This window comes from Equus caballus, chromosome 6 (assembly GCF_041296265.1).
Source record: "Equus caballus isolate H_3958 breed thoroughbred chromosome 6, TB-T2T, whole genome shotgun sequence".
NCBI lineage: Eukaryota > Metazoa > Chordata > Mammalia > Perissodactyla > Equidae > Equus > Equus caballus.
In genome coordinates, this window is record NC_091689.1 from 55,135,132 (window position 1) to 55,156,297 (window position 21,166).

Consider the following 21,166-nt stretch of genomic DNA (forward strand, 5'->3'; position numbering starts at 1 on the left):
GTTTGCCTGGGCATAGCCTTTGCTTTGAGATTCATGGTAGAAAGGAGCAGATAAGCTTCCTGTGGGAGCTCGTGCTGCTGTCTGCTCCGAAGGTGAGTAAGCAACTCCAGAAGGGGGCCCAGGACCACTCAGATGTCTGAAGTTTCCCACCTTAGGGCAGAGAACCAAAAACACTATGGGCACGATGCCTACATGTTGACCGGGCACTTAGGGAGTAAAAGACCATGTGAAACCCTTTGACCAGGCTCTGTTATCTGTATTCTAAAATTTCTGTCTCACTGAAATTAAATGAATCAGAGTATGGTCTAGCCCTCATATGGAAAACATTTCTAATTTTGAAAGACTTGAAATCATTATTATTAAAAATGCTTTATCTGAATGATAAATTTTTTATTTAAATGATCATTTTTAGCATCAATTAGAATGATCATATGGTCCTTCCTCTATGACCTTTTGATATGATGCATTAGAGTAATATTTTTTCCATTGATGGAATTAACCATATCTGATTGAATTATGCTTTTTATGTACAACTGGCTTACAGTTACTAGTATTTTATTTATGATTTTTTCCATCAATATTCATAAATATAGTTAGCCTTTAATCATATTTTAGTATCAGCTTTATGCCAGCCTTACTGAATATTAGATGAATTTAGATGACGTTCATGTTTTTGTTTAACTTTAGAATAGTATTTATTTAGACAATGAGAGCTATTCATTGAAGTTTAGAAGAATTAGCCAAATCTGGTATTGTCTGAAATGGAAATTATGATTTCTTCTATTGTTATTGGCCTACTTAAGTTTTTACTGTTTGAATCACATTTTCATGATTTTATTGCTTCCAAAATTTTACCTTTTTTTAGATTTCATAATTTAACAGTCATGAAGTATTCTTTCACAATCAAAAGCATCTTTTTCGTAGCTTTATTTTTTATTCCCATTTTTGTGTATTTTTATGTCTGTTTTAAAAATTTTAATTAGAAGCATGAGAGGCTTGTATGTTTTATAGTTTTTTCTTAAAAAACAAACAACTCGAGTGCATTGTAAAATTCTACCAATTTATAATGATTGAATTTTGAAAGTTTCCTTTTCTTAGTCCATAATTTTTCTTCTAAATTTTGCATTGAATACTTAGTTTATTATTATTATTATTATCATTTTAAAGAGAGAGTAGCATTTAGGGGTATGATTTTTTTTCTTTGACAATAGATTTGAGTTTATGCCATACATTTTGAAAGTGATTATTCTTTATTTTTGATTGCAGCTTATTGAAAAATTAAACATTTCTAGGTGATTAGTTTAAATTTTTAAAATTGCTTTTAAATTTCATTGAATTATGAATATTTGGACCCCTTTGAAGCTGCTGCTGCCCCCAATCTTAGGATTTTGGCTTTGTTATGGGGTAGACATGGAGGTTATTAAGAGATACTGGGTCTGAAAATAGCCCAAAGGCAGGGGGACCACACCTCCTGGTTTGCTTGAGGCCAGATGCAGTTTATGTCTGATGTTTGAATGTAATTATTACAGCACCCCTTTTCACTCTTAAAGTATCCTGGTAAATTGTATGGTCACCTATACAAAGTTATTTAAAAGGATGAAAGCTCTCATAACACATGCCCGGCAACTGCTTCAGGTGAGCTTCAAATATTTCTATTCTCTTTGAAGCAACTGTCTTCAATTTCTTCCTGCTCCTGCTCTTTCCCCATTCAGTCTTGTTTCTGCTTGACACCTTACTTTGTTTCTAGTATATGAATGTTTCTTGTATATGCCTGCCCTTCTGAACTATTCAGATTTGATATTCCCAGCTTGACGCTTGGTTCTTCCCAAGAACTTGGTTCAGTCCTGTCCTACTTTCTCTTTCTGCTTTGAATTTGCTCAGCCAGAATATCTGACCCCATCTGGCAAGTCCTGTGCATCCTCAATCCCTCAGAAGGGAGAGAAGGGTGGGAATTTAAACAGTCACAGCATCAGGACTTATGAACAAGTCTCCAAATGCTTATTTGGTGCCATCATAATGACCATCCATTTTTCTTTTAATACAAAAGCAAGTATGCAAGTAAAATAAAATGAATTTAGATGTAATCACTCACTTTTCCACATCTGTTCTCTGTTTTTTCAAGTCTACATTCCTGAATAATTTTTGGCTTGTTTTTCTGTAAAAAGTTGTAATAGGATTGATTGGCAAAAGCTGAGTGATCTAGTTGGGTGAGCATATGGACCCACCGACTTTTCCTAATAATTCTCTGATATTATTTCACTGGGTGAACATTTAAAATTTCTCCTAAATATATATTTTTTTCCATATGGTTGACCGGTTAAAAAATTGGAAATGATCATTCTTCCTTACCCGGAGGGATCCTCTCTCACAGTACTCAATCACTCCAAAGATCGTGGTATCAAGCTTCACTGTGCCGTAGAACTTGGTTAGGTTGTAATAGTCAATCTGAAGCAACTGAGATAACATGTTTATTTACAAAGCAAGTCAGCCAGAAAGGAGTGCCAGAGTGGAAATTTACATGCTAAAGAAACATGTCATGGTTTAGATCTTTGGGAAGATGTATTGCTCTTGACACATTGGAATGTCAGTACATTTCTTACTATACATTGCGTTATATCTTTCTTTTGTCAGCAAGGGGACTTGAAGACAAACCTTTGACTACTCTCAAATAGCATCAGGACCATTTTCTAGGACATGCTAGTAGATTTCAAACATGTTTTACACCATCAAATATCACTCTTCAACAACTGTTGGAAGAATTTTCAACAAGAAGTACAGTCACCCATTTCTTGGCCTGAGGGCTTCTCTGTCAGCACCCCCCAATAATGCTTTGCTCCACCAAGGACCTCATTGCTTAGGGAAAGTGTAGTGAAGCTATTTGTCACTTAAGGGTTTCAAGTAAGGGACACATACCTTGTTCAATTCTATTTTCTGTTTCTCAGTGAAATTGCCATCATTGTGCTTGAGATCCTTTAAAATCACTCGCTGCAAAGATCAATTGAATTAAGGAGATAATGTTGTAGCATGACCACTTAAATACATATTATAATAATTTGTGTGTCTGTCTTCCAACTATACTGTAAGCTCTTGAGAACAGTGACGGTATTTTATTGATGTTTATATCCCTGGTGCCTAGTACTTGGAATATGGGAGGCTCAAGTTTGAATGTTTCTTTAGGAATTACTAAATGAAAAGGAAGGAAGGTAGGTAGGAAGGAAGAAGGGAAGGAAGGAAGGAAGGAGAGAAAGATGGAAGGAAGAAAGATGCAATCCCCTAGTATGGGACTGTCATTTTCCCACTGCAATGAGCCAAAATATAATACTAGGGTTGCGTGGACAGCTCTGAACCTCTTTTGTTTTTCCTTTTCCTTCCTACACTCCACCCCTCTTAAAAATTCTATTTGTCCTTCAATTTCCCCAGGATTGTGAGTTTTGGAACCGCTGAAGCAGAGCCCTGCCCATTCCTGTGAAAGGCTCCAAGAGCAGCCCCTTGGAGCAACCTGCACACCCACCCCAACCTTTGCACTGCCAACCTTGGAAGTTGGGGCAATGATGAGTCAGAAAGCCCAGAACATACCCTGAGAGTTCAGAGAAGCAGGGGAGACTATAGTCACCTTTTTGTCGTATTTGCACTGTTGTAGTCTCTGAATTGTATCTCGTCTCTTGTCATCATCAATCTGGCACAAGAAAAGGCTAATTATTCCAGAAGCTCATATCTTGTCCCATCCACTGCCAGTCCAAAGCTGAGAGGCTCTGCCAGGCGAGCTATATCTGCTATTCACTCACAGGATGCTAGGCAGGCTCCCAGAGAGACTGTTATAACTGACTTGTGTTTCCCTCTGCCTACTGGCCTTTCCTCGCCAACAAAACTTTCTTTCCAGGTATCAATCACTCTCATGCTTAACTCTGGGTTCTCCTCCCTTCCACTTACTGTGCTACTTTTCCACCTTCTTATGGCCTACTTCAGCCAAGGATTTTCTTTGCTTCCTTCTCCCCCTGCCCTCCTCCTATTGGAAATCATTGTCTGTAGCTACATACAGATGGTCTTAGGGGAGCGTGTTGTGCATTTGGGTTGCAAACTCATGCCTAAAGGCCCAAGTAGCAATGTGAGGGAGGACACTGGGCCAGGTGTCTAAGGGGGGCAGCCCCATCAGCTCTAGTCCAGCCTAGAGTGGCTAGATCATCTGACTTGTCAAAAGTAGTTGCTAATATGGATTTTTCTAAGCCATTCTGAGATTTTTATATTTGGCAATTAATTTTAAAATATAGTAAATATTGAACAACACACACACACACACACACACGTACACACACACCCCTGCAGGCTAGACATGGCTCTTGGTCTGCCAGACTTTGGTCTAAAGGCAAAAAAAAGTTAAGAACTATTGCATCTTTCAATTTGATTCTCATAAAAACCTGTGAGGTATTATAATATTTTTAAAAATTTACCTTTACAGGCATTTTGAAATGCTAATGAAATAAACTATATCAAGTCCCAAATATGATGTTTGGCACAGTGCAGATTAATAAATGTCAGTTGTCTTCCCTTCTCCTTTTTCTCACTTTACAAATGATGTGCAAAAGAGTTAAATGACACTAAATGTCACATAAGAATGTATCGGATCTAGTTGTGGTTTTGATTTGCATTTCCCTAATAATTAGTGATGTTGAACATCTTTTCACATGGCTGTTGGCCATTTTATATCTTCTTTGGAAAAATACTTGTGACAACATGCATGGACCTTAAGGGTATTATGCTAAGCAAAATGAGTCAGATGGAGAAAGCCAAATATTGTATGATTTCACTCATATGTGGAATATAAAATGACAACAAATAAACACATAGATACAGAGAACAGATTGGTTACCAGAAGGGAAGGGGGAAGAAGGGAGGGTGAAAGGGGTAAAAGGGCACATGTATATGGTGACGGATGACAGCTAGACTTTTGGTGGTGAACACAATGTAATCTACACAGAAGTCAAAATATAATGATGTAAAACTGAAATTTATATAATGTTGTAAACCAATGTTACCTCAATAAAAATTTTGAAAATCTTTGTCATAGTAATATGTAAAAAATTTAAAAAATAAAGAGAGAAGAATGTATCAGAACCTGAGCTTACCTTCTTGTCTAGTACTCTTTTCCTATCTCAGGCCTGGATTAGGTCATTTAAACTGTCTGAACCTCAGTACCTTATCTGGGTATCCTAACTCGTAGGGATACTTGGGGATCACAGGAGACAAAGTTTGTGAAGGTTTCTTGCGAATGAAAGCATTTTATCCTCAAATGAGTTATCATCATCTTTCTCACTGTTTTTTCTCTGTTAAGCTTCATCCCTTTGACTTTCCTGACTTCTCTTTTAGTCTAGAGGCTTTGGTTTGGGGACCCTCTCTGTTCCAATAAAGGGATGCTTGACTCTTTATCACTTCGTCCCTTAATCTTACTTCCTTATCTCCGCCTTCCGTGAGCATCCAGAACCATTGCCTGGCTGGTTATGTGTCACTTTCCCTCTTGCTCACTTGGGCTGACCTTCCTGGGCTTTCTCTCTGTTCCACCTGATTCACAGCACCTGAAGACCCTTCTTTACAGCCAATTCCTGGCCCGCCTGCTCCCCAGCCTGTCTGAAACTCAGATTAACAATGATTCCCCATGCTCTGAATTACTTCGAACTTCTTTTCTTCAAGTTTACTGTTCCGAAGATCTATGCCTTAGCCAAGTGAGTGGCTAATCTGATGAATTAACTCATAAAAATTCTGTAATGTCTGACGAGGGATAGATGAGTTATATTTCAAGGAATATTTACATTTTAAGAAAACACACAGAGACACAATGTTTTAGGCTCAACCCCAAAGAACAAGTATAGAATGTAGGGTTTATGAGGCAGTGAGGAAGATGTGTGAGGAGTGGAGCCACACTGGACTTGTGCAGAGGTAGACCACGTGGTCCATCCTGGTGTCATACCAGAGGCAGGGAGCACTCACTCCTTCTAAAAATCTCCTCTCGCCTTTCTAGGGTACTGCCAATTAGTCATTTAGGTCAACAAATTCTCCCTTTGGAAATCCAATAGTCTTACGGTCATTTACACCTTATTGTGAATGACCGTATGATGGATTTCATCCTGACACTTGCCTGAGACAGACTGATCTTTGTGAATACTATTTTTGTGTTTGAGGCTCAGAAAGCAACAGAAGAGTCACTTTAGAGCATTTCCAGAGGAAAGAAAAAACTAGTACATGTACAGCCATGAGAGGATCTGAGCCATTTGAGTGCCGCATGCAGAATTTGGAGTCGAGTGCCAAGAGCTGGTAGAGAAGCTCCAAGGCTGAACCTGACCCATGCTGCAATTTTACTTTTGCTGACATTAGACAGGAAGGCATCTCAAGTCACACTATCCTATCAGCTTGGCCCTACTCTGAAGGACCCCGCTAATTCCTTCATGCGGAGGTTCTGGTTCTCCATCTCCTCTTAGTATACTTTAGTATAAAAACTCTAATAAGAATATGGTGTATGGTAGGCATTAGGATCTTAGGCTTTATAGTTAGATAGACTGGGTTCAAATTATGGCCATGTTCCTGAAATTCTAGCCCTGTTACCACACAGGGCTTGGGGAAGATGAAATGGGTCAACGTATCTGGCACACAAGAAGTGCTCAGTGTTAGCTATGATTGTTTGTAGTACTCTTACTCACTAGCTCTGTGTGACCCTGCCCTGTGTCTTAACCCTTTGTCCTTCAGTTTCTTCATCAGCAAAGTTCAACTCATGAGTTCCTTGTGAGGAGTAGATGAGACAACATAGGTCCAGCATCGGCTACAGTGAATGGAAGTGAGTTGTTATCATTGCCTGCTGTGCTATTTCCTGGCTGAGGGAGAATGTGGGAAAATATCAGCAGAGGCCTCTTTCTTCAGCAATGAGCTAGCTAAGTCATACGTCCTTAGCACAGGCAGATTAATATCCAAAGTTTAGGGGAACTTAGATGCTCTACCCATTCCTAAATCCCTTCCACGACACATTCTCAATATGTGCATTCTCTTCTGTATCAGACGCAAAGAATGAGTAACATACCCTATCTCAGTCTCCATGGAAGTGTTCATTTGATCAACTATCTGACATATAGGACAGTAGAGAATTAAGGGAAAAATGGGAAGCTGAGAATTAGAAAACATCTAAATCTTGGATTCTGAAACAAGTGATCCCTACTTGGAATATTTCCTACCATGCCTCTAAAGTCTTGTCAGATACCTGGCACGTTGCATCAGCTCTAGCCTTCTTGAACAGGTAAGGGACGCCTTACCTTCAGGCTAATATGGTTGGTCTCATTGGTCTCCAGAGGAAAGATCTTTTCAGGAGGAATGTGGGACCATTTTTTCTGACGAAGTTCATTTTCTTTTTTATATTTTCTGGGAAAGGAATAAAGCCAGTCAATAGGTTTTTATTAGTATTTATGCCATTCAGCTTCTGAACACTGGGGAAAATTTAGAACCCTAATATTTTCAGGCAGACATGTCACAAGTGAGGCTAGCCCAATGGTGTAACTCCATGTTCTTCAAATTGGCGAGTGCTGGCCATTAATGGACCAGTAAGGATTTCTGATGGCCTTTTCTATTATTTTTTCCTTTTTGTTTCACATTCTCAGGTCCGTCACTAAGGCATTCCTTCACTATAATAAAGAATCTGAATTGATGACATGGAAAGAGTGAGGAAAGAAAGAGGAGAGAAAAAAATTTTGAATCTGATAACTTTGAAAGGCAAAAATGTTAATTTTTAAGCCTCCAGAAAATACACCAGATTCTTAAATAAGCCAGTTCCTCTTATGCATCCATGTCTTTAAAAAAATATGTATAAAGAAAATAGAAAGGCACAGAGAAAATATAACATGTATCCCAACATTAAAAATGTCAACATTTTCTAATCGTTTCCCCCAGATAGTATGAATGAAGTAGAATTCTTGGGTTGTAGGAGATGCGCACTTTCAAGTTTACAGATATTGCCAAATTGCTTTGCAAAGTGGTTGTACCAGTTTACCCTCCCATCACGAGAATTCCTGTTTCCTCTATATTCAATGTTTGGTACTGTTAAACTTTTTTTTTAACCTTTATGATGTATGTGAAGTGGTGTTTAATTTCTGCTTTGCACTTTATTTTCTAGATTACTAGACAGATTAAGTATCTTTTCAAATATTTTCTGTCTGGTTTATAGAATATGTAGAATTATATAGAGTTGTCTATTCATAATTTTGCCTGTTTTTTTATTGCTTTGTTTTTTCCTTATTAACTTTCATGGATTCCTTGTGTAGTCTGCGAAACAAATCCTTTGTCCTTTTATGTGTTACAAATACCTCCTTCTAGTTTATTGTTTAACTTTGTTGTATAGAAAGTTTTGATTTTATTATGGCCATGTTTATATATTTTTTCTTCTATGACACTTTTTTTTATCCTGACTGAGAAATACTTTCCTAACCTGTGATCATAAAGTAATTTTCTATTAATTTCTTCTGAGTTTTGAAGTTTGATTTTCATATTTAGGTCCTTAATCCATTTAAAACTCCATATGGAATGGACTCTATCTTGTATAAGGTTTCAAGTAGGGTTTTAATTTCATTTTTTTCCATGTTTAAAGCCTACCATCCCAACATCATTTCCCAACTGACTTGTACTGTCACTTCTATCATTTTCCAAGTTCTCGCGCTTGATTGCGTCTGATTCTAGAATCTATATGCTTTTCCATTGACGTATTTATCTGTCCCTGAGTTTGCCCTTGCTTGTAGTCATTTGACAAACTCCTACTCACCTTCTTAAGGTCATTCATGATGCTTTTCTTAATGTGCCCTAAGCAGAAATGATTATTCTCTTCCTGCGCTTCCATCTAACTCTGAGTATTCCTCTATTGAATACATATAAAAAATGTATTTTTTAATGTTATTGACCAATAATTATGATTCTAAGACCTGGACACAAGTAGGATAACTATCAAGGCCTTGAAGGTTTCCAGGCTGTCATCTCTGTACCCCAGTAAACTCTTGAGACCAACAGAGCCAGCTGTCATTCATATTGAATTAGGGATGCCATAAATCATTTGCTACTTTTCTTGTATAGATTGTTGTAATGGAAAACTGCAAGAGTAACATCCGTCTTCCAGATGTCCTCATGAACACGCTATTACTCTGGCCATTAGGAAGCCCTATCTCTGCCTTTCATGCTTAAAGAAAATGGAAAATGCCTGTTTCACCCATTACTGTCTGTTGCCTCGTGATTTATCCCCATTTTAAGCTGACACCCATTTAGACTTGGTTTCTGAGGGACAACAGACGCATTTGCGACCTTGTTATTGACTGGCTTTACTCTCCCTGAATTTTGGTTTCTGCTCCCCCTCAGCTAAATGGTCACCACACACTGTAGATCACCTCCTATATTTCTGGGCAACATGGAGTTCCAGGAGCCTTCAGACTGAAGAGAATAACTTACTTCCTTTCCTGGGGAAAACTTCCACTGACATGCAACGGGCTGGACTCTCTCATTTTGAAAAAGTATAGTGACACAGACTAAAGCATGTGATACATAGAGAAAAGTGTTCTCTGGTAGTTAGGAAACGGGAGTGATCCTGATAATATAAAAGGATAGAAAGTTTCATGGGTTTAACATACAGAGATTAGGATGTAGTATGGTATTCACTCATTTATTTATATATTCAACAAATATTTCTGAGTATACACTGTGTCTCTGGCACTGTGCTAGGCACTTCATATGTCCAAGTTGAGTAGAATAATTATGCATCCCATGGTCAGAAGGTCTGAGTTCTAGTTTTGTCCCTACACACTACCTAGTGAAATGATTCCAGACAAGCCATTTGGCTTTCTAGGCCTCTCTTTCCCCATGCTAAAATAGGAGGCTTGGAGTAGATGCTTTCTAAAGTCTCTTCCAGTTTGAACATTATGCAATATTGAGACTTTGAAATTTCCCACAAAATATAAATAAAACAGCAAAAATAGCTATTTTCACTTATAAAAAGCTTATTAAATGGTAGTCACTATACATACCTCATTTCAACTCCTTACAACAGTTCAGATGAGGATACTGAGGCTAAGGAACATGTTTAAGTTGTTAAATAATACATTTAAGACCACAGGACTGGTAAATCACAGAACTGGGATTTGAGTTCAGGTGTCTCTGACTCCGAAGCTCTAATCTATCCACTCAGCAATATTCTGCCCTTGATAGAGTCTTTGATTAAGAATGCCATCCTGATCTTAGATCTGTCTGGAGACCTCTTTGTGAGCATACATTATCATCAGTGGACATCAGACCTCCCCCTCTCTCCTTTCCTCCCTCTCTGAGATGAGCACAGCAGGACAGAGCGGGTGGTAGGTACCTCAGCACCAGGAGAGCAATGAGCAGGAGCAAGATGATAGTTCCTGCGAGAGTGAAGACTGCAATCATCAGGATCTGAGGTCCTGTGGCAGAAAAGACAGTGAAAAATGCATTAGTACGGATCTTTGAAAGGAGAATAAAAACATTTCAATTACTCTAATTGCATAATATAATTTGGGGAAAGGGATAGGGGAGCCCTTTTAAAAAAATATTTATCTTTTATTAACCTCTTCATTGGGAATATAGGTCCTGTGTCCTGGGTTTCTGAAGAAAAATGTCTGGAATTAAACCACCCAGGAAAAGTGGTTTAATTTCAGCAATCCTTACAGTCTAGAAATCTCATTTCCTTCTTATGGGAATCTCCAAATGTCACAAGAGCATAAAATAGCTTGCAGCGCACAGATAATTTTGGTGGCGGAAGCCTACCTGGTGTCCTTGAGACCAATATACCTAAGGAGGACTCACAGAGGAAGACAGAAACAACTATTTCTTAATACAGACACAAATTGAAAGAGAAGTAAGTATACATGGAATATTAAATGACAGAGTTGCCCACTGGTCCTTCCCAAGCTCTGCTGGGTCACTGAGGGAAGTCAATGGAGACTGTAAGGAATTTCATTTATTAGAAAACTAGTACGTGGGTGGAGTTGTGTAGATGAAGTAACCTGAGACACTCACAGAAGAGTAAGTGGAATCCAGGAAAACGTGGATCCAACCCAAGGAAACATTGAAGCAGAGTCTGAGTATGCAGAGGAATAAGCCTAGATTGAGAAGGACAACAACAGTAATAAAAGTGTACAAGAAAGTCATGGTTCATATAGGCCACAGAGAGTCCCTGTTAGAATAGGAAGCTAGTTGGTTCAAGGAGAAAAAATGGAATGGATTCCAAGCAACAGACAGAGTGTGTAAGAGGCTGGAAGATAACAGAAATATGGTGAGGAAGACATGTTTCTTCTTGCAGCAAAAATAAAAGAGACCCCATCAGAAACTCTAGGGAAAATTGTTCGAGGAAGCCATAGTCTAAAAATGAAACAAAGTGGGACCGACTGGTGGTATAGTTAAGTTTGTACACTCTGCTTTTGTGGCCTGAGGTTCATGGGTTCGGATCCCAGGTGCGGACCTACATACCACTCATTAAGCTATGCTGTGGTGGCGTCGCACTTACGAAATAGAGGAAGATTGGCAAAAGATGTTAGCTCAGGGCCAATCTTCCTCCCAAAAATAAAAATAAAAATAAAAAAATAGAAATGAAACAAAGTAAAATTTGGCCTGATTTTGAGAATTTGGAATTTTGTCTTTAAAGGCCGTCTTTTTGTGTGTGTGTATGGCACAAGGGGGAGACATTGGAGCTACATAGAAAGAAATATCATTACAGCATGCTATTTGGCTTTACATAAATAGTAATAATAATGAAAATGTTCACTATTTTCAACATACAGAATCAACTTATAGGTAAATGACAGAGGGCTTCATTATGGTTCCCAAAGAAATATTATCAACCCTGACAAATTAAAGAAAAATACAGGAGAATTTAGGATGTGGGAAGGAGGTAGAAGGAAGGATAGTGACACTAACATCTTCATCTTACAAAGTTGGGAAGCAAGAAGTTTTATGTATAGCTGACAGAACAACTCATGCATATTAATTAAAATGACAAAGGCATCCAATAAACGTATTGAGGAAAAAGTGTCCAAATGTTAAAATACACAAATAAGTCCATATTAAAAATTTCTTTTGTGCCATTAGACTTATCTTATGTCACACATATTTTTAAACTGTTTTCATTTCATCACATTATTTCCTTCTAATGAACTAACCGTTTTTTCTGAGGGAGAGGGTTGAGCTCAGGGTTAATACTGCAGGAACTTTCTCTAAGGGCTGACTTTGAAGGATTTACGCTTTCCTAACATATGACTTTGCCTCTGGTTGTTATCTTGTTTTCTGCTAAGGGGAAACTTTTAACAGAGACAATGTGAGTGCTGGATTTCTATTCTCATCAGGGCACAAATAAATTAATACCTTGGAGTTGGATTTGCATTATGGACACATATGACTGGTGAAGTCTGTTCATTACTATAATCACCATTTCTATTACCACCACCACCAATGCCGCTACCATCACTCTGATACCCCAACCCCATGCAAAAACAAAAGGGAGCATGAGAAATACAATTTCAATGGTGCAGGTGATTCTACTCACCAGTACTAAAATTACACATCCCCTAGACTAGAGTATGCGTGGGAGGGAGTATGGGGACCTCCTATCTGCTGGGTCCTCAGCCCACCTCGATTCCTATCTGCTTCCCACAATGTGGACATCTCACTGCATTAAATATAATTATAATATTTAAATATACTATATACTATTTAAATACAGAATTTTTATTTTAACCTACTTTTTAATTTGCTTTGTTAGATAAGTCACAGTATCACATTAGTTCTAAGGTTAAGATGCTGCCGCCTTTTCATGGATGTTGTGGCTATCACATTCTATTTAACTTGATCTACAATGAATGTAGATTGAGTTTATAACCCCAAGGTCATAGGACATGATAGTTGGAAAAAATGCCTTGGGATCAGTTAACAAATCTGATTTAACAGAGGAAGATACTCATACTTAGGGAAGAGAAATAAAGTGACTGAAATTAACACTGTATAGATTAGTGCTGACTAGGAACATAACCATCATTATCTCATATTGTGTGTCCATCTGTCTGTCCTTCCTTCCAAGGCAGTGTTTTGGGGCAAGGAGATATAAATAAAGAATGGACCCTACACTTACATAGTGTATGGTATTAAAAGATGTGTAAACAAATTAGTGTGATATAAGTACTATGCTGGAAGTCTGGCAGGATAAGGGCAAGAACAATAATCTCCTGAGATGCTAAGAAAAAGCTTAGGAAAGGTGAGATTCAAGTTAAATATTGGGGATGAGCAGTTGTTTACCGGTTGTACAGAGCAGTGATAAATTTTAGTAGAGGGCGTAGCATCAATAAAGACACAGGGGTATGAAGTTGCAAGATGCTTTCTTTAAGGAAGTAGAAGGAAATGGAGAGAGTGGGCAAGAGATTTCAAGTAAGATGAAAAATAAGGCTGGAGACATAGGAAGATAGCAGACATTTTGTGCTATAAGTCGTCATTTGGACTTCATTCTGTAGGTAAAGTGGAGCTGCCAAATGAAGTGTCAGAAGCAATTCAGTAACATGACTGAATTCGTGCCGCCATTCTGGTGGCCGTGTTGGTTGGATTGGAAGTGGACAGGGGGCAGGACTGAGGCAGGAAGTCAGTTGGATGTTATCGTAACCCAGAAGGCAGATGATGAAGGCTTGGGTGAGGAACAGGAACCAAATCTGCGCTGTCCATTCCTGGGTCCCAGATGCTTAGAACATGCCTGGCATTGAGTCTTTATGGAATGAAGGAAAAGATATTTCATTCATGCATGGTGTAATGTCCAGATGAAACATTCTGCTGCTTAGTTGGCAGTTGTGTACACAGATAAAAAGACCAGACATGAATATCTTATTTGTGTACCATTTGGAAGATTGAGTTAATTTATTTGTAAAGTTTAAAACTAAACGTAGTAACAAGTAATGAAAAGCTCTGGCTAACTGAATTTTCTAGTTAACTGAGGATGAAGTGAATTTGCCCAGGATGATGCACTGTCCCTGTCGTACATAATATGAATTCTGGATGTGATTTCTTTTCGGTAAATAATGAGAACTCTCTCAAAAATTTCTTTTTGAGTAGTTTATCACTTTACAAATCACAGACCTTCTATTCCATTACCAAAATATCTAAAACCTCTTAAAGAAATACATTAAAAAAATCTAAACACAACGTCATCACTGAAAGTGATAATTAAGGAGAAAGAAAAACAATTTCAATTCAAAAAGTCATGAAAAGAAGTAGGGAGTTGCAGAAACCCATGAGAAAAGAGATATATTTCAGAAGTCAAGTTTGATTCAAAACCTACGAAGCTTGAAGATGGTTCTAGAGACAATAAAAAAAACTTGCTAAAGAAAAGAAATCAACTTTAAAAAGCAAGATAACAGTAAATCTGAAGTCAGCTCAGGATTGATTATTATTTAGAAAAATGGGCTCTCAACTTCCCACCTCCCTCTTTGCTTTAGCCAATGGTTCATACCTATTGGATTAAAACACAGGGATCATTTTCAACCAAATTTGACTCATGGAACTGAAGAGGACTAGAAACATAGCTATGGCTTTAACACAAGCAAACCCACTGAACCAGAACTGTTCTCTTTAAGTCACATCAACCTTTCAGACCGTTTCTGGCTGTGGGGGGGGGCTGGGATAGAACTATTTCTAGTTTATAATTTTTAATATTTTAAAATATTTAAAAAAATGGTAAATTAATACAGTAATTATGGAAAATTTGGAAAATTAAGAGAAATATAAAAAAGAAAGAAAATTCTTCTAGGATCCTATTACGCAAAGCCTATCACTGTTAACATTTTAGGATATTTTTTAGGACATCTTATTTCTATAAATTATTTTAAAAAGTTAGAGTCTCATCAAATAAAAAGCTGTATTTTTCTGTTACTTTACATCGTAAGTTTTCACGTCATTTAAAATTTTTTGTAAATAAGTATTTCTAATTGGTTGCATGATACTCCAATTATGAATATATCATAATTTTCTAAGTCATTTCACTAATGGTATTACCACTTTTTTTTCATCTTTAGGTGTAAATATTTGTCCAAATTTAAACTTTTTTCCTAAAAATAGATTACTAATCTGAATTACTTTTCATTGTGATAAGCCTTGGCCAAGTCAGTCATGGACAGACTGTCCTGAGACCTGCTTGCCCAGGAGATACCTGGCTGGCCCTGTCTAGTGATGGCCAACGTTAGATAGTTGCATTGCAACTTGTACAGGTGAAGGCCTGGTCCTGTTAGGGCTTTCCATGACATGATAGGACCTCATCTTAAGTAGGTGAGTAACCATCCTTATAAACCAAGAAATATGTCCTATGAGAGAATGGGGGAGACTTTAGAGGCCCTTCTCACCGACCACCTCTCAGCCTGCTGTCATCGAGTATTCTTTGCTGAAATACTTACTCTTTGAGTTTATTCCAGTAAAATGTAAATGGAATAAGAATATATGTCTCTGTGTTCATTTTGCCCGTCAAACCTGGCTTTCTATAGGATAGTTTATGTCAAATGGTAGCTAGGACACATAGTAAAGATCGGTAGAGCTAAATTAGAACAAGAATATTTTCAGTGTTTAATCGGAATTATAATATCATTCATTGTGCAGGGAAGTAGAGTCTAGACTTACAACCCTGGCAAATCTAACTCAGACAATAAACAAAACAAAACAAAGCAAAAAACACAGGCTAACTGAATAAACCACAGAATTTGCTCTCTTTACGAGAAAAACCATTTCAGGACAAGAAAATTCACTAAGGATACTTACCCTGGCCTGGAATATCATTAGGAAGCTTATGGTTCTTCCACATGAATGTGGGGCTCATATCTACTGGTTTAGTTCCATTTATGTGGGTGTCATAGGTCAAAAGAACCTTGTACTGTGCCAGGGCATGGAAAAGAAGGATGAACAAAAAAAGACATTTTAGAACGACTTCTGATGAGATCGACTGTCCTGCCCGATGACATTTGTATTTCATAGTAACGCTTCTCAGTGAAACAAGGTAATTGTTAACCAGCCAGGAGCTTGTTAGGATCCACTTATTGGTTTACAGCATGAACACGGATTTAAGGTCCATGTGGGTCAATTCGTTTTCTGTTTCTTCATGACCCTACGAGCAACCCTGCCCAACATAGATTCTTTGGGTCGTTAGAGAACTAGTTCGTCTTTCGTTTTACAAGTGTTAAAACAGAGGCCAAGAGAAATTAGATAGCCAGCTCCACATCACATGACAGTGAGCACCACTGTTTGCCACAATATTAAGTTGCTGTTGAAAATGATGTCTTGAGAAAATGCATGTCAGATAAAATCCATCATCCATTTTGATACTTGTCAAGGGGCACTGAAATAATTCTACATTTCCTAAATTCTGTCAATTTCATAATTTTTGAATCTCTTCTATCCTTTTGCTCTCACACGCTTTCTTAAACACAATGCTAACTAGGTTTGTAAAATAAAAGGTTTCTTTTTCAAGTAATCTGCCAATGGGAATATTAATATATCCTTAAATCACTGCTGCATATATTGAATCAGCTTTGTTAGAGACATCTGAAAATGACCATCCTTCTAAATTTGCCACCATTCTCTCAGGACATTCTGTACAAAAATTTTACATTCTCAAAAGTGTGTTCAACTTGAAAGCAGAATGTACAATTGCATATAGTGAGGATAGGAAATATTCTATGTATTGGGGTATGGCACATTAAATCTCTATTGAGACCTACTCTGGGTATAGAATAATGTATCTATAGCTTTATATTTTGAGGATTAACCCCTGATCTCCCCATATATACATATTACATAGCACAATTGATGTCATTAAATAATTGAAATATTCAACCAGATTTGCCTTCAGAGAGAGTAAGTGCACAGAACAACATTTTTCATTTTGAAGAGGAGATATGAGGCTGACAGGATCTCACAATATATATCCATCTCTCTCCAAGGGAGGCAAAGGCATCATCCCAGGTGCAAATAACTTAGAGAGGAGCGATCTTTGTAGCTACTACCAGTCACCGATTCAGCGGATCTTATTTTAAGGTATTCACATGGAATGTATGCAAAATATAGCATTATATTAAAGGTTCAAGATAGTAACTAAAAACTATGGATTACCTTTCGGAAATGCTGCCCTTGAATTTCTGGTTTAACTTTCTCAATCTGGACATCTTTTCTCTAGTTTGCCACATTTTCCATTACAAATATCTTTCACCAAGCTAGGTCAATATGTACACGCAATATACGACTTAAGTATGTCATAATGCTCACACTGAAAAACTACATGACAAAATGAATACTTTTTCTCTTAGATTCCTAGTTATGTCAGGACAAAATGTCTTAAAGAAAAAGCTCTCTACTGATCATTTGGTTTGCTGGAACAGTGGCTTTCTTAATTCGCGATGGGCACAATTTGGGGTGACATAAAGACAGGTATTTTGTTTTTATATTAAATGATAATCAGCCATGAACTATGTGCCACATGAGAAGCTAAGCACTGGAGACATGGAGAGGTAATACCCACTCCCTTTAAAGAACCTACTATGTAGGTGAGGAGAAAAGACATATTTAAAAGCATAACATTACAGGACTGTTTATATGTGCCAGAGGGATTACACAATTGATGATTTTCATGAGAGGTCAGATGGAGAGAATAGGAAATGTTTCATTTACTTTTTTTTTTTTTTTGAAAGATTAGCTCTGAACTAACATCCACTGCCAATCCTCCTCTTTTTGCAGAGGAAGACTGGCCCTGAGCTAACATCTGTGCCCATCTTGCTCCACTTTATGTGGGACACCTGCTACAGCATGGCTTGCTAAGTGGTGCATAGGCCTGCACTCGGGATCTGAATCAGCAAACCCCGGGCAGCCAAAGCGGAATGTGTGAAATTAACTGCTGTGCCACCAGGCTGGCCCAAGTTTCATTTAAATTTTTAGCTGTGGAAATGCATAAACAATTCTTAGGCGAGAACTGTCATCCCCTCATTGGTATCCCATCAATAGTCTAGTCTTTATATCAATGTATTCTGGGTGAGTATTTTTTATACAGTAAATAGAGTGGATGTTCTGAAGAAGTTCTATGGGACAAAATGATTAAGGAGTACTACCCTAAGTGGGGCATAATCGTGAACCTGAAATAAGCCACCTTCTAGATTCTAAACATAACTTCTCTAATGCCTTTACTGTTGCTTGCTTTCCAAGTTATCCCTCCTCACTCAGTCACTTCACCCCAAGTTCCTGAGAAGAAATAAGACATACTTTGTTGGTCTCCACAGAGGTATACAGAAGCATCATAGTATTGTCAATGTCCCCACAGTCGTCCAAAGTCACAGGACCCGTATACCCTAGGACAAAATCAGGAAGAATTAGAGGCCATTATTGACTTTTTGACTGAAAGACCAGTTAAATCATGACAAAAGACATAAAATAAGTTCAAATTGCTCTATGTTACTGAAAAATTGTTGACTGATCTGAGGGCATGATGAATGATCTGATCAGAGGGCATCTGGATGGTTCTGGCTCTGAGATCTCTGGGGGGTATTTTTATGAGAAATGTTATTTAGTTGAAAGGAAAAATCTTTTTCATTGCATTTAGGATGGCCCTAAATGTAACCAGTCAATAGAGTCCTTCTGATTATTAGTGCCAAATTTTTGCTAAGAATATTTACCAAACTAATAGCACAGTGTGTAGGTTGCTGCACACTCTAATTTGGACTTTAAGAAGATCAAAATCCCTTCACTATCACTTATTGGCTTAAGATGTGGAGAAAATTACTTGAACTCTCTGAATCTCAGTTTTCTCATCTATGAAATAATAGCAGTATAGGATGAACCTGTGAAATGGCTGTTTATGTAAAAAAAAAGGATCAAATATCAGCAATTTCACATGGTTCAACATAATAGCTAATATTTATTTTGTGTTTACTATACCAGGCTCTGTGCTAAGGGCTTTATATTCATTTATCATTTTATTCTTCCTGACTCTGATACAGAAACTATTATTATCTCCATTTTATTGGTGAAAAACTGAGGTCAGAGATATTAAATAACTTGCTCCAGTTTGTACATCTAGTAGGTGGCTAAATTAGGACATGAACACATGTCTTCTGCTCTAAGTCTATGTTAGTGGCTGTTAAGATGCTTGACTATTATCATGGAGGTGATAAAATTAATTAAGAATGCATATAGAAAGATTCTGGGAAGGTGGGAAAACAGGAAGCACTGGAAATCTGTCTCCTCACATAGATGACAATTGGACTGGCAGAATCTGTCTGATGCAACTGTTTTGTAACTCTGAAGTCTATTGAAGGCTTGAAACTTCCAGGGGAAGGTTTAGATGGTAAATTGTGATTAATTTCAGTCCATTTCAGCAGTTAGCACAGTAGGAGCCACCCATTCCCACCCACCCCTCAGAGCTATGGCAGACAGCTGTGCACATGATCCTGGAGCAGCTTGCACGCAACTTGTGGGAGCCAGGGTGAGCAAAAAAAGAAGATGGCAGCATAGGCAGACTCCGAATTCACCTCCTCTCACAGACACAACAAATTTACAACCTTTAACTGAAAACTGGATAAAAAGAACCCCCGCAACTAGGGACAGTCCCAACTGAGGTGGAAAAGGAAGAAGTTCCTTTCTGGAGAGAAAAAAACCACTTTTGCAAACCATGGCAGTTCATGGCTGGCCAGGAGCAATCCTAAGGTACTCAGCCTTCCCTAGAGAAGTGGAGGACCTGAGCAGGGGAGTGTTACCACTATAAGCATCCTTTGGACTCAGTACAACCGAGACAAGTGTCATAATGTCTGGCTTTTCTGGTTACTAACAACAATGGGAATAGCCTCATAAAAGCTGTCAGACATAAGAGGAAAAAAGCTGTTCTCATAAATAGCCCCTACACAAATTCACTCATTTCAGAAAGCAACCTAAAATCACCAGAAAGAAAAGTGCACAGTCCTTTGGTGAAAAGAAACTCACCTGATAGGCTCTGGGTGCATTTCAGTGATAGGTGAGACATCTCCAGGGACTGAGACATTGGCAGCAGCCATTCCTGTGACCTAGTACAGGCATGCTGACACAGATGCTGGCAAACACCATTGGAGTTCTTCCCCTGGGCTGTTAGCTCAGGGTCTGCCCCACCCAATAGAGCACTGATTTAATCCAGCTCAGCAAGGGCAGGTAGCCTGCCCTATGGACTGGCCTTACCCAACAGCAAGCCCTTGGGCAACTTGTGACCCTGTATAGTCTGGGTGCCTGGATCCTCTGGAGCCAGGCGAGTGAGTCTGCTTCTGCATGGCAGGGCACGTACAAGGAGCAGGTGGAGTGTGTGGGGCATTGGTAGAGAGTGTGGGGCCTCTGCAGTGGGGCAACCAGGTCTGCTTCAGGGAGTCAGGGTGCATGCACAGGGGAGGACTGTGTTGATGTGCATGTGGCCCTGTAGGTGGTGGGGCTTGTCATCTGCAGAAGACTTGTGCTTCTTAAACAGCCACATAGGGGATGAGACCCATCTTCCAAAGCCTGAAACAATTGGAGCTCCCATGCCTGGGGCCAGATACACTCAACTGAAATCCTAAGAAAGCTGACAAAAGCAATTGTAAGCCCATGAGCCTAGCAACCAGCCATGTTGGGGGCTTACTCACTTGATGGAAAAACTGCAACAGGAAAGTGATATTAGACCTTGTAGCCAATTGTGCTGGGGCTCCCCACACCCAATAAAGTGACTGAAGCATCCATAGCAGCCATACACAGCTGAACCAGCCAAGGGGACAGACTAGCCTCCCTGGGCACCTGCAGTAAGAGCAACCCTGCCACAACAGAAGGACACATGTAGCCCATACAAGGGTCACTCCTAGAACACATGGAACTGGTGATGAGAGGGAAGCACACTACTGGGCCTCATAAGATCAGCTTTTCAAGATCAGGAGACGTACTTGACTCACCTAATACATAGATATAAGCACAGAAAGAGAGGCAAAATGAGGAGGCAAAGGAATACATTCCAAGTAAGGGAAAAGAACAAAACCCCAGAAAAAGAATTAAATGCAACAGAAATAAACAATCTGCCTGACAAAGAGTTCAAGCAAAAAGTCATAAGGATGCTCAGTGATCTTGGGAGAAGAATGGATGAACTCAGTGAGAA

General features: G+C 38.6%; 1 protein-coding gene across 4 annotated transcripts in view; it reads right to left on the minus strand.

Annotated features, from left to right (window-relative positions):
- The window catches only part of GUCY2C (guanylate cyclase 2C), a 156,974-nt gene that overhangs the window by 24,654 nt on the left and 111,154 nt on the right, over positions 1-21,166 (minus strand). For all 4 annotated transcript variants that reach the window (XM_070269968.1, XM_070269970.1, XM_001501698.5 and 1 more), the window contains 7 exons: positions 18,292-18,377; positions 15,805-15,916; positions 10,367-10,448; positions 7,293-7,398; positions 3,614-3,676; positions 2,914-2,985; positions 2,350-2,454 (listed from right to left, as the gene is read on the minus strand). In XM_070269968.1, the coding sequence (XP_070126069.1) occupies positions 2,350-2,454; positions 2,914-2,985; positions 3,614-3,676; positions 7,293-7,398; positions 10,367-10,448; positions 15,805-15,916; positions 18,292-18,377 (626 nt within the window). The remainder of the gene's footprint in view (positions 1-2,349; positions 2,455-2,913; positions 2,986-3,613; positions 3,677-7,292; positions 7,399-10,366; positions 10,449-15,804; positions 15,917-18,291; positions 18,378-21,166) is intronic.